The sequence below is a fragment of the Ixodes scapularis genome, unplaced genomic scaffold, assembly GCF_016920785.2.
Source record: "Ixodes scapularis isolate PalLabHiFi unplaced genomic scaffold, ASM1692078v2 PGA_scaffold6__148_contigs__length_123643588, whole genome shotgun sequence".
NCBI lineage: Eukaryota > Metazoa > Arthropoda > Arachnida > Ixodida > Ixodidae > Ixodes > Ixodes scapularis.
Genome location: NW_024609881.1, coordinates 6,567,279 through 6,580,574, shown reverse-complemented (window position 1 = coordinate 6,580,574; position 13,296 = coordinate 6,567,279). Strand labels below are relative to the sequence as shown.

The following is a 13,296-nucleotide window of genomic DNA, read 5'->3' as shown; positions in this document are numbered from 1 at the left end:
CGGAAGAATTTAGCGTTTTTGCAAACTGACGAAATTGGGACATTTGGTGTTTTGCCCCTGAGTGACTATAAAAGGAAGGCATGCGTGGCTCTAGACGGCTTGTTTAAGCCGTGCATGGTAAATTTCAGGAAGACTAAACAGAGTGTCATTGACGTTTTGAACGATTGGGAGTTTGAGGGGACTGCTAAACGGGTAAGCGACACAACAAAAGGCACGCTGTCGGTGAAGCTTTTTCTGAACGACCATAAAGTTGGAATGCGTCTGAGTATTGTCATCAATGAGAATGGGACGTGGCAAAAGGTACTTTCGGAATTTTTGTTGAAAGGGCTCTCGGTCTTGCCGTTGCAAAACCCTCTTTCAATTCGGAAGAGTTATTGGAGCTCTTGGAGGTGTTTCACCGGAAAGATTGCAGAGTGGGGTCTTTGGATATCAAAGATTTCTACTATTCATTGGACCAGGTTGTGTTTTTGCAACGTGTGAAGGATTGGCTTGAGTTAGGTTTAGTGAAGTTTCAGTCAAGTTACGGCATGAGCATTAGTGTCTTCTTGGTGTTATTGGAGTTATTGGAGTCACTGCTGTGGGTTTTGAAGGAAGGGAATTGGTTCAGAAAAAAGGTGTGTGCATTGGTTCACAATTGGCACCCATTCTTTCTGAAATTTATTTAAGGGTTTTAGATCTGAAAGTTGAAACGGTGTTGACGTTGATCTCAGGTGGGACCGCTTTAGTGAAACGCTATGTCGATGACATTTTGTTTTGTACGACGAAAGGCGGTGACTTGGCGATGCTTGTGGATTCCATCCGAAACGCGGCGCCTGAGCTGACTTTTGTAACAGAATTTCCGAAAAATGGATCATACAGTTTCTGAATGTTATAATAAGTTCGACGAACGGTTTGTGCTGGAGTTACGGCAGGGATGAACCCAGGCCATTGTTGCCCTACTGAGTTGTCATGCCAAGACGGTCAAGAGAGGGTTGCCTCTTCACTGCTGAATAGTGCGCTCAGTAAATGTTGTGCCCATAAGGTTGCGGAGGCTGTGCAGGTGCAAGTGTCTAGATTGTTAGCGGCAGAATACAAAAGGGAGCTTGTGGAGAGTGTAGCCGCGAGGGGTTTGCAGCGTTTGGCGGGTACGGTCAGAGTAAAAGAAAAAAATCAACAATGTAGTTTGCATTCCCTTTTACCATTAGGCTTCCCATAATTTGAAGGCTCTTGGTAAAAAAAAAATTCAACGTAACTGTGGTTTTCAGACAGGACTTTAAACTCAGCAGACTAACCCCTTCCACGGGAGGGGTGAGCGGGTGCCCAAAAAACACAGAAATGGAGAAGTCGAGTGTTGGGATGGGGTAGTTTGTGGTATACCACGGACATGTGGTTTTATTTACGTGGGCCAAACAGGAAGGTGTGTAAACGACCGGTTATTAGAACACAAAAGGGCAGTAGATTTGAGGGCTCAAAATTCAGAAATAGCCAAACATGTTGAGGAGTGAAATGGGTGCAACCCGGAGTGGGCCAGAACTGAAATTATCTACGGTGAAAACGATGCGACTAAAAGGATATTTAGGGAGACCATTGGAATAGGGAGTATTGGGAACTGCATAAGCAATCCTTCCGTTTCTTTAGACAAACTAACCTGGTCCTGTATCAGAAACGGAGTTTTCGTCTCCATGACGTGTAAGATCCAACCGAAAGGTTAAGCAAAATTGATCTTTTTTTTTTCTTTTTTTGAAGGCATCGAAGGTGAGACAGAAATAAAGGGAGGGGGAGGGGGAGGTTTTTGGGAAGGTCAAGGATAAGTAAGCACAAAACGCGCGTTAAGGTTACAGTAATTAAACACGAAGAAGTACATAGAAGGGGGGACGGACGGATAGCGGCACAAACTTTAAGGCTTTGAGATTACTTTGAGGCGCATTTTGGCTAACTGAGTGGGCCTCCCAATGTGTTTTCGTGGTATGTGTTTACGTCGGCAACTCTAAAAGGAGGGGGGACGGGAAGGGGGTATATCTGAGTGGTGTGCTTGTGTATGATTCGACGGCGGTGGGCATGGAAGCGTTGCGAGGAAGGGGGGATTAGCAGTGGTGGCAGTGGAGGGTGAAAAGTCAACTGCGTGGACGTTCTCATGGACTCTGTGGCGCCTAGCGCATGTGTCTAGCTGTGTGTGCGAGGAGGGCTGCTGACATGGACTAGACGGGAGGAAGCAGCTTGACCTTCGGGACTGTGGATATCGATGGGGGCACCGGGAGAGCTCGCCTTTTTAAACGAGTGTCTGACAAATAAACCTTCAGCTGTGTTTGAGACATTGCGTTGTCTTCGTCCCGTTCTGTGTTTTCGAGTCTCGGGTTTTATTACCATGAATCATCACCAGCTCGCTTGTTTTTTAAGTATTATTGCAATTTACACCAGCTCGTTTTCACAGTTACGTTTTGTTTTTGGATTCATTCAGCCAAAAAAAAAATCATTTCTGCACGAATGCTACACAAGCAACAATTATACTCTAAGGTAAGTTTGGAAAGGTATTAAATCTTGTCGGGGTTATGACACTGTCCGAGTTTAATTCGTCCAACAGGCTTTTCCTTGCACAACTCAAACAGCTCTGTCCGAGCCCTTACTCCAGTTCCATCTCTTCTTATCTTGTGATCCTCTGGCTCACTTTCTTGGCGCTCCTGCGCCGCTGCGTCGTCGGGTATCATGGCGCTCGGTCCGTGGCGTTGCCCCCTCCTCACAGCCTTCTCCCCCCTCCCCCCCCCCCCCTTCTTCAGACGTGAAGAAATGGGCGACCGACTTTTGCAGGGTACCTCATAGACCGCTAGCTTGTCGGCGTGGGCATGCCTCGGCGACGTCCAGAGGCTGGTTCACTCACGAGGAATTCGTTTTCCCCCACCTGATCTACCACAGTTTCCCTGAAATGCCCTTGCTGGCATTGCTCAGCGTGTGAGCTTCGTGGAAAACGAGATCGTCAAACTTGACTTTTTTTGGCCGTGGTAGTTCGTTATAGTTCTGTGCCCTCCTCGCTGCCTCTTGGTGGCCTCTGGAGAACTCAAGTGCCTTCGTCATGCGTCTGGTGAGCTCTGCAACAAATGCGTGGACCGTTGATTCTGGTGGCTCAGGGTCCCGCGTTTCCTGCTTTGGCTCCCACACCATACGCACCTCCCGCCCGTAACAAAGGAAGACTGGTGAACAACTTGTCGCAACACTTTCTGCCGTTCGCATGGCATAGGCTTATTCCGGGATGTGGAGATCCCATAGTAAACCCGAAGGCGTACTTTCACAGTTCCGTTATGCCGTTCAACCATTTGCCCAGCTGGTCGGTATGGCACGGTGTGACGATCCTTGATTCACCAGTGTGGGAGAGGTACCTTCCACAATGCACTCACAAAAGGATTCTCATTGTCCCTTGAGATTGACTTGTGTATGCCATGCCGGCAGAACACATCCAGCATACTGCCCCAACGTTCTTACTTGTGGTCAAGCGCAGAGGGACCAGCTCCATAAACTTTGGTTTCTATCAGAACCTTCGGTTTCTGGCGGTGAGCCTTTGTACGCGACAGACCTGGCAGCATCGAACATGTGCAGCAATGTCAGCTCTAATTCCTATTCACACTAAATGTGCTGAAACACGTTTAAACGTTTTGAAGAACCCTGCATGGGTGCTGGTTGGATGGTCATGGCCCATCTGAAGAGCTAGCTGACGGACGTGATTTGGAAGCCAAAGCATCCGCCTTCCTCCCCTCAGCTGTACAAGCGCTCCATCAACGCTCCATCAGCGTCCAGCTCAGTTGTCTCTGCCAAGTCATGCAGCAAGCGGGCATTTGTTGCATCATATGGAAGTCGATCCCCATGGACTACTGTCTTCAGGGCGGCTAACGTAGAATCTAACATATGCTCACCCGCCAGTTTTCCCTTGTCCCGCAGTTCGCTAACGGCACCGATAAGAATTGCTGTCGAAGCTGCCTCAAAGGTAATGATGAGGTCACCGTCTAGTGCTGCAATGGGGAACAGGGTTTTCGGAAGACTTGAAGGGGCTGTTTCTGTCAAGTAGATAGGTGCCCTACTGAGTGCGTCCGCAGGGATGTTTTCACGTCCCCTGCGGCGTCTGATCGTTCAGTTGAATCCTTGAAGGCGAAGGAGCCATCGTCTCACTGGAGGAGAAGTCTGTTCCGTGGTGAACATCCATTAGAGGGAGGAGTGGTCACAGTGGACTTTAAAGTCAGTGAAGTCGAAACAGGGCTTAAATTTGTACACAACCCAAGCCACCACAAGGCAGTCCCATTCTTGGACGGTGTAGTTACTTTTCGAGTCAGTCAGAACTCTGCTGATGAAGGACACTTGCTGAAGCCCGTCAGCTATTCCCACACAACTGGCGTCAATTTCTACTACGAATGGTTCAGGTCTGACAGGCTCACTACAGCACCGCGGGTCAGCCTCTGCTTGAGGCTAGCAAAGGCGTGCTCCTGCTCTTGGCACCACTGCCACCTTTGATAAGTTAGAGTGCAGCTCTTAAGCGCTCGTTTACGGATTGAGAGGCGTCGGCGTTGCCGTCTGTGTAACCGCTCGGGTTGCATTATGGGACATCACAGTTTGCCCGCTAAATTTAGCGGGGAGACTGAAGTGGTGTTGAGGTCACGTGACGTCAGTTGCCCAGCTAAATTTAGCGGGGCAATTTTCCCGTAATATTTAGCGGGGAAATCGACGTCACCTGACCTCAGCACCAGGGAAACTGAATTGGTGATGAGGTAACGTGATGTCAATTTCCTAGCTAAATTTAGCGAAGAAATTTACGTCCCCTGACCTGAACATCAATTCAGTTTCCCTTCTAAATTTAGTGAAGAAAATGACGTCCCATAAATTTGTGCCACGTCACCCATGAACAAAGTCAGCGGGAGGAGGAGGGGTAAAGGAGAGAAGAAGGAGACGAGGAGGGGGAGGGGAGAGGAAAAGGATGGAAGGAGAATGAGGAGGAAAGGAGGGTAGAAGGAGCCGAAAAGGGGAGGGTACAGAGGAGGAGGAGAAGGGGCATACCCCCTCCTCTTCTTCAAGAGTTGCAGTCTAGTTTCGCATTACAGATTTGTAAACGTCTCATTTTTCTAAGCAGGTCTGTGAGGGGACGAGCCACAATAGAGACCTGCGGCATAACATAGTAGACAACAAGCCCCAAGAAGTCCTGAAGTTGCCTAAAAGTTGAGGGACAAGGGTAGTCTAGAGCGGCTAACACCTTGTATTTGTCAGGTCTTTACTGTCCTGTGGAGATGGTGTGGGCGAAGAACTTTAGCATTAACCTTGTCAGGGTTGATGGTGACTCCGGCTGCTTTGATGCGCTCCAGCACCTCCCGCAGATGCACTACATGTTCAGCGAGGGTTGGAAAGTACACGAGCACATCTCCTAAAAGGCCAAGACGAAGCTGTCGTTGATACCCTCCAGCAATCTGTCCACCAACGTTTGAAATGTCGCTGGTCCACCAGCCACTCCCAAAGGCTTTCTTTTAAATTTAAACATGCCTTGATGACAGATGAGTGCAGTTTTTGGCACACCTTCCCCAGCGACAGGGATCTGGAAGAAACCTTGCGACAGATCAAAGCTCGAAAACCACTGCACCTAGCCGAGCTGTGCCAAGAGAGCCAGTCTGTACGGGGCATGGAGTGGACTGAGACCTTGGTGCGGAAGTTCAGGGACCGATAATCCACAGTCAGCCGAAAGCCTCCAGTCTTCTTGGCCACAAGTACTGGTGCGCTGGACGCCGACTTAGGCCATTTTCTCAAAAGCGCTAAAACGACGTACACAATATAGAATATAAACACGGGTGCTACTCACAACTGTATTGGCAAAGGAAGATGCAAGTACATATATATATATATATATATATATATATATATATATATATATATATATATGCAGTGAAACCCGTTTAGAACGAACCCACGTACAGCGAATTATTGTCGATATCAAACTTCCGGAAGTTTAAATAAAAATGCATGTAAAAAGTACTTCTTATAACGAACAACACATTGGCTATATCGAACTTTTCCCACCGGGAAGGCTCCCAAAAACACGCAAACAATCGTCTTCTAGCCTGCCCCCCCCCCCCCCCCCCCCCAACCACCAAAAAGAAAAAAAAAGTAGGAAAGAGAGAAAATTCCAAAAGCTCAAGCCTCGAACAAAATTGAGCGAAGTGAAGCAATTCAGAAGGGAGAAAGCTAAACAAAGAAACGCTCTGCACGCACGCACAGAAAAAAAAAAATCTTTTCAGCGGTTGCCCACGAAGAGAAGCGATTCAGAACGAAAGATAAGGTAAAAAAATCTGATCGCGCGGAAAAAAAAAAAGCGCGGTGTTACAAGGCAGAAGCGAAGAGGTGAGAAAGAAAGAGAAGCTCTCGCCTTATCGCACATCGTGGAAGTTCGTTGTAAATGATTTTTGCTATATCGAACTACTTTCTACATCGAACTTATCGTAGCGTTTCCTGCTGTTCTTTATAAACGGGTTTGACTTATATATACAGGGTGTTTCAGAGAACGCAGACCAAATCGCTCCTGCGAAAACTACTCATCGCAACGAAAAAAGGCTTGTGGCGTTTTGGTCCTGGGCCAGGGGTCCATTTAGGAAGATTATTAAAGTCCGGGATAATTAACTTGTTAATTATTTTTGGCTAATGAACTTTTTTAATGTTGTGTTTTAGAGCACGGTTCAAATTAGAAAATTGCTTAGCATCATCGAAAGCCACCAAACCAACAAATTGCAGAACGATAGAAGGCACGCGATGTATTTTACGGCTTTCTGAAAAAGCGCACAAATTCGACGGGTTTTTAAGTTTCGGTTTGTTATCGGAGCGCATCTCGGCCCCGGCAGCACCGCGCCCCGTGGAGAGATAGCGCAACCAGACTCTGCTGCGTCGCGCGATGACAGCGCAGCAGAGGTTGGTTGCACTATCTCTTCACGGGGCGCACTCGACCGGCTGTAAAAAGCGAGGCCTCGTACCACCTGAGTCGAAAGTAGTGGTGGAGGCCCGTATTCGAGGCAACGCCATGTTCTCTCCATGAGCCTATCCACAGCATGGGCTAGCTTTCTTAGACTGGCGAACGTTCACACTTCCACCAGGCCCTAGAATTTTGGGTGCAATTTGCGGAGCACTCGATTCACCTTGTCAGCGTCGGTAACCTCCTCTCTGAGCCACTCATAGAACGCTCCAATAACGTAAATGAAATCCTTGAGGTTCTCCTCTGAGTGCTGTGTTCGCCGTCAGAGTCCTTCTTTCAGCCGTCTCTTTAGGTCGACCGGAGCAAAGTCTCTCCGGAAGGCCGCAATGAATGCCGCCCCATTGTCGATCTTCCCAGTGAAGCGAAGCCAAAGTTTGGCGCTGACCTCCAGGGCCGCCGGCACTACATGGGTCAGGCGATCTTCCGGCTTGGCACTGTTCAAGAAGCAGAACGACTCCAGCCGATCCACAAATTTTTCTGACGACTGGAGATCTCTAAAACCGGCGAACTTGGGCGGTTCAAGCGGAACGAACCTTTGTGTTCCGGCAATGGTTGCGGAGGCTCCCTGGGGGGAGGCCACGGCACTTTAAGTTGCACCTGGTTGTGACCCGATGGGTGCCGCTAACAAAAGTTATCGCGCTTCAGTGGCGGCTTGCTCACGCTGCAGTGCCGAGCCATCCGTTCCGCGCAGCACAGCTTGGATGAAGTCCGTGACTTGTGCGTTCATTCTTTTGCCGGAGAAGCCCCCACTTGTTAGGGTTTGATTCGTCCAACAGACCTTTTCCTCGCATAAGACAACCGACTCCCCCCTTCCGAGCCCCTACTTCAACTCTTCTTCTCCCGTGATCATGCGGCTCGCTCTCTTCACGCCCCTGCGCCGCTGCGTCGTCAGGTGTCGTGGCGATCGTTCCGTGGCGTTGCCCCCTCCCAAAGTTACTAAAACACTCAGTTGGGAAACTCCTATAGAGACAGCTTTGAAAAAGTGGCCCCAATCTGTCTCCGAGCTCCGAGCTCCGAGCTCCGAGGTAATGACGAACACAACGCCACCACTTCTCCCGCAGCGGCCACTCGAGGAACTGCACGTGATTTCTATTTTGGCTTTAAGAACGGGACTTGCGATTGAGCCGCCGTGGGAGAGAGTCGTGTTTCTCGGCGCTCCCGCCGAGCTGCATGAATCGCCCCTGCCCGCCGCTCGCCCGCCCGAACCAGGACCCGAGCTACGTTTTTCCGCCGGAAAGCTTCGCTCGCCACCGGAAAGAGCTGCCCGAAGGCAAGTGAGCGTCACAGCCGCATTTTTTCCGAAGCCTCCGACATCGACGCCGCCGCCGTTCCCGGCCAGTGGGACGGCTGGGCCTACCATTAGGCCTAGCTCGCCCTGCCTTCGGCTACCATGGCTACCGCCTCCAGCACGGAACTACCGGCCTCCCCCGACACCGAAATGACACCCGACGCATCTTCGCCACCCGACGAAACGCTGACAACATCCAAGCAAGGAACTCCCGCCACCACCATCACGAACAGGCTCCCCCTAAAGAGAGCCCGCAACGAGAGCGGATGCTCCGAGCGCAGCCCGACGGATTTCGAGGACGGCCAAGATGCTTCCGCCGATTTCACCGACTCCGACAATCAGTTCCCCTGGATCACCGTATCCCGGAAGAAGAGGATCAACAAGCCGGACAAAGGCAGCAAACTACCCCGTCACGACCTGGACAAATACCAAGTCACCATCCGCACACGGGCCCGCGTCGACGTCTCAAAACTCCCGAGCTATCTCATCGGAGAACAACTTCAAAGAGCAATAGGCGAGACCGTTCTCAAAGATCGCCTCGCCTACCGCCGCAACGGAATGACGAATACAATTTCCGTCACCGTTTACGACGAACGACACCTAGCAAATCTACTTCAGCTCACGCACCTTGAGACAGGCAGCGGCAGAGTCGACGTCCAAGTCTACCGAACGGCCACCAGGGAATTCCCACGCGGGGTCGTTCATCTGACACCCGACATCCCACCGGCGAAACTCCTCGAGGGGCTTCGAGCCGACTACCATGAGATTGTTCAGGCCAGGCCGCTGGGATCCAACGGCACATACCTTCTGACCTTCCAAGGCCAGGGTGTACCCCGCCGCATCCGCGCCTGGCACGAGATCATACAAGTCAAGCCGTACCGCCCCTCCACGGTGGTCTGCAACAACTGTCACGGCCTGGGCCACAAGTCCGACATCTGCACGCAGGAAAAGCGCTGCCAGTCCTGCGACGGTCTTCTGACCGAAGGACACCGCTGTGAGTCAGTCAAGTGTCGCAACTGCGGCTCCCAAGACCACGTCGCCACCTCCCGGGACTGTCCAGAGAGGAAAAAGGTAGACTCTAGGATCCAAGCCCGTGCCCGACCACGCCCGGCCTTGAACCAACAACTGCATCGCCCGCGAATAGCAGTGGGAAACCAAGGCCAAACTCCTGATCCTCTACCACAGCAGCCAAAGTCGGGAAGGCAAGCCCAAACCCCCCATTCAGGAGACGGGCGAGCCCCGCCCTCCTCCAAGCAGACCAAAAACCCATCGCCCCGATCGACTGAAAACATTACTGACCAGCCAGCGCCACCGCAAGACACGTACGCATATAAAGCCACGCCTCGCAACTGCAGAACCCCATCAACCACGCCGCTCATGGACCAACGCAACGAGCTTCTCACCCTCTTAAGGCGGTATAAGGAGGAGGAAGCAGAGCACGCACGCATAGCTGCCGACCGCCGACGAAAAATGGCTACCCTACAAAAAAAGATAGAAGAACTGGAAGTCAATTTCCAGCCGGGCCCCCAGCATCAAGTGTCGAGCCAGCCGCAAGCTCACCCAAGCCCGCAACCACCTCTGCGAGACACGCCGCGATCACAGGCAAACCACCCTGCACCCCCTCCAGCAAGCAACAAGCAACCACAGCAGGAGCAATCCCAGCCTCCACCATCTCAAGGTGACCTCAAGTCCCAAATGCAAGTCTGGCTGCAACAAATGCAAGTACAACTCCAGCAGCAAATGCAGCAGCAAATGCAGGCCCACTTCAATCAACTCATAGCCGAGCTCCAACACTCAACCCTTGCCCCCCCCCCCCCCCCCCGCCGGCACCGCCGCAGTTCCAACTACGTCAGCCCATCCTCACCGTTAATGTCCCTGGACAATAAGCCGCGGAACAAGGGGGATCCACGCAGCAGTCACACCAGCAGTCCTCATAACCAGCAAACTCAAGGCCCCGGGAAATTCATGCCGTCACTAGCCTCGCCCTTGGTTCCGACACAACTTCGAATCCTACAATGGAACTGCAGAAGCCTAACCAAACGCAAAAACGAATTCCAGCTTCGACTGGCTCAACACCGACACTCGTACGACGCGATCTTGATGCAAGAAACCAACGTGAAGGACCCCAGACTCTCCGCATACAACTACTTCCACAACCCTGCGATCGAACGGAAATATACAAAGACCGGCCCTCCTGAAGCACGAGGACTGGCCACCGTCTACCTCAAGGGGACCGTACCACATGCCCAAATTGATATGCAGAAATGGTGCACACCAGACCAGGAAGTCACTGCGGTGCGCACACTCATAGACAACAATAAGCTCATCCTCGTGTCGGCGTACGTCCGCCCTACCGCCGAAGACCCCAACTTCAGTTGGATAGAAGAGTTACGAACGGTCTACCCAGACGATAGGATGGTCATAGGCGGCGATTTTAATGCGCACCACCGGGAGTGGGGCTACGACGACGATGACCAGAGAAGGGCCAGATTACTAGAAGCTTACGAGAAGGCGGGTCTCGAGCTCGCGAGCGACACGCATGAAAAGACGAGAGTAGGCACCTCGGCCAACCAGCAGGACACCAACCCCGACCTAACCTTAGTGGACTCAAGAATCGAGGGGATGGAGTGGTCGGTGTTCCCCGACGCGTGGGGCAGCGACCACTACCCCATAGAAATATCGATCCGTATCAAGAACAGGGCCAAGGCCAAGAAAACTGTGGTCACAGTCCTCTGGGACAAATTCAGAGCCCTTTTACGCGCCCAAATTGACGAAAACGACATGTCGACAAAACTCTGCGCCTTGCTAGTAGCCTCCACGAGGGAAGCCTCGACCAAGAAGGAGGTGAACTGGGACTGCCCCACACCGGACACCCACCTCCTATCCCTGTGGGACCACCGCACGCGCAAACTCACAGAGTACAGAAAAACCAAAGATCGGAACACACTGAAGGAAGTGAACAGAATCACCGCCGAAGCAGAGGAATATGCACGAAAGCTCAGAGTGAACGAGTGGCTCGACCATTGCGCTTCCTTTGACCAGCGTACGTCGATACGCAAGCTGTGGCGCACCTTCCGAGGCATGCTCGGTATCACCAAGGTCCGCAACACGATAGAAAACATGGCCCTAGCCCTGGACAAGCCCCTCGAGGACGTACTTGAAGACATGGGAAGAGCCTTCTTCCCCCAACCCTCGACGACCCCGAATGCAGCAATCTACACTCTAGAACAAGCACCGAAAGACCCCCCTCCGTGGAACACCGCGATCACCCGATGGGAGCTCGAGACCGCTATTGACCAAGGGAGAATAAAGTCTGCTCCCGAACCAGACGGCATCACCGCGAGCATGCTGCGGAACCTACCCGAAGAAGGAAAGCAGCAAGTCCTTCGCTGGTTCAACCACATGTGGGAAACCGACACCTTCCCGGACGAATGGCATGAGTTGTGGGTCACCCCGATCCCGAAAGCGGGTAAACCCCCGAACACACCGAAGAATACCCGGCCTATATCCCTGACCTCGGTAATGTGCAAGCTGTTTGAGAGGATCGTCCAAGCACGCATCACCTGGATCGCCGAGGACCGCAAGCTCTTCCACGCGGCACAAACGGGCTTCCGACAACATTTGGGTACGAGAGACAGCCTCCTACTTCTGTCTACAGACGTCTACCGCAAGGGAAGCACCTGCTCGCTAGTCGCGGTCGACATCTGTAAGGCATTCGACTTGCTACCCCACGAAGCGATCGTAAAGGCACTCCGAGAAGGTGGCATCACCCACAAGCCCCTCAACTTTGTGAAGGGGTTTCTGAAACAAAGGAAGTACTCCATCAAGACTGGCGACATATGCGGACCTCTAAGGAACAATAATATTGGTGTGCCCCAGGGCGCGGTGATCTCCCCAATCCTGTTTAACCTGACAACGGCCCCGCTGGCGTGGCGCTTGAACAAGATTTCCACCTTGAAGTTCACCATATACGCAGACGATATCACCATCTGGACGACAAGTGGGAACCCGGCGAGGAGGGAGCAGACCCTTCAGAAAGGACTGGACACCATTGAAGCATTCCTCAAAGAGACCGGACTCTCCCCGTCACCAGACAAAACCAGATACATGATATTTACCCGCAAAGGCCACCCAACTCACGACTTGACCTTCGGTGGTCTCCCCATCGCCCAAGCAGAGACGCACAAGATCCTGGGAGTGTTCTTCAACCAACGAAAGTCCCCCAAAGAATGGCTAACCAGGATGGCCAAGATTTGGAAACAGGGCACGGCGCTGGTCCGCCGCATCGCCCAAAAGACCGGTGGTGCGAGCGAGGAGGTGGCCAAGACCCTGATACGGGCCGTGCTAGCTTCCAAGGTACTTTACGGAGCAAACTACTACAAGTTGAATAAGAGTCACTGGCGAGCAATTGAAAGATGGCAGAATGACGCCCGAAGAACTATTGCGGGCTTACCGAGACACACCAAACTGGAGGAGCTACACAGGTGCGTTCCCCTTCCCAAACTACAGGACTTAGCCAAGGACCAGCACGAACTGCACCTCGTCTCACTGCAACACACTAGACAGGGCAGGGCCATACTACGACTCCTGCGACAAGACGTGTCCACGCTTCCTAAACTCGGCCGCCCAATCCCCCCGTGGGAAATAGCAGACGTTGCCTCCAGCACACCTATACCGCGGAATATGGGCCTGGACCAACCGGAACGGCGCCGGGACTACGCCCAAAAGCACCTGACCGTCGTAACCACGAAACTGGAAGACCCCACCACCATCGTGCTGTACACAGACGCAGCACATAAGGATCTAGTCACCACCACGGCCTGGCACGATTTCCGCCAAACCAAGTCATGGAGCCGCGAAACTAAGACCGCTGGAACGCCCGAGGAAGCCGAAGCCCAGGCGATCCTTCACGCCCTGGAACATGTCACCCAAAGCCTGAACTCACCCGTGAAGACGGTGGACATTTACACCGACGACCAGGAAGCCATACGAAGATGCCGAAAGCACGACCCCAACAGCCCGACCACCCGGCGCATTCTTGCAC

General features: G+C 52.2%; 1 protein-coding gene across 1 annotated transcript; it reads left to right on the top strand.

Annotated features, from left to right (window-relative positions):
* Positions 1-10,352: 10,352 nt before the first annotated feature.
* LOC120848593 lies at positions 10,353-11,478 on the top strand. Its single transcript, XM_040220579.1, has 2 exons — positions 10,353-11,405; positions 11,464-11,478. The coding sequence occupies exons 1-2, from the start codon at positions 10,353-10,355 to the stop codon at positions 11,476-11,478; spliced, it is 1,068 nt and encodes a 355-aa protein (XP_040076513.1).
* The last annotated feature ends 1,818 nt before the right edge of the window (positions 11,479-13,296 follow it).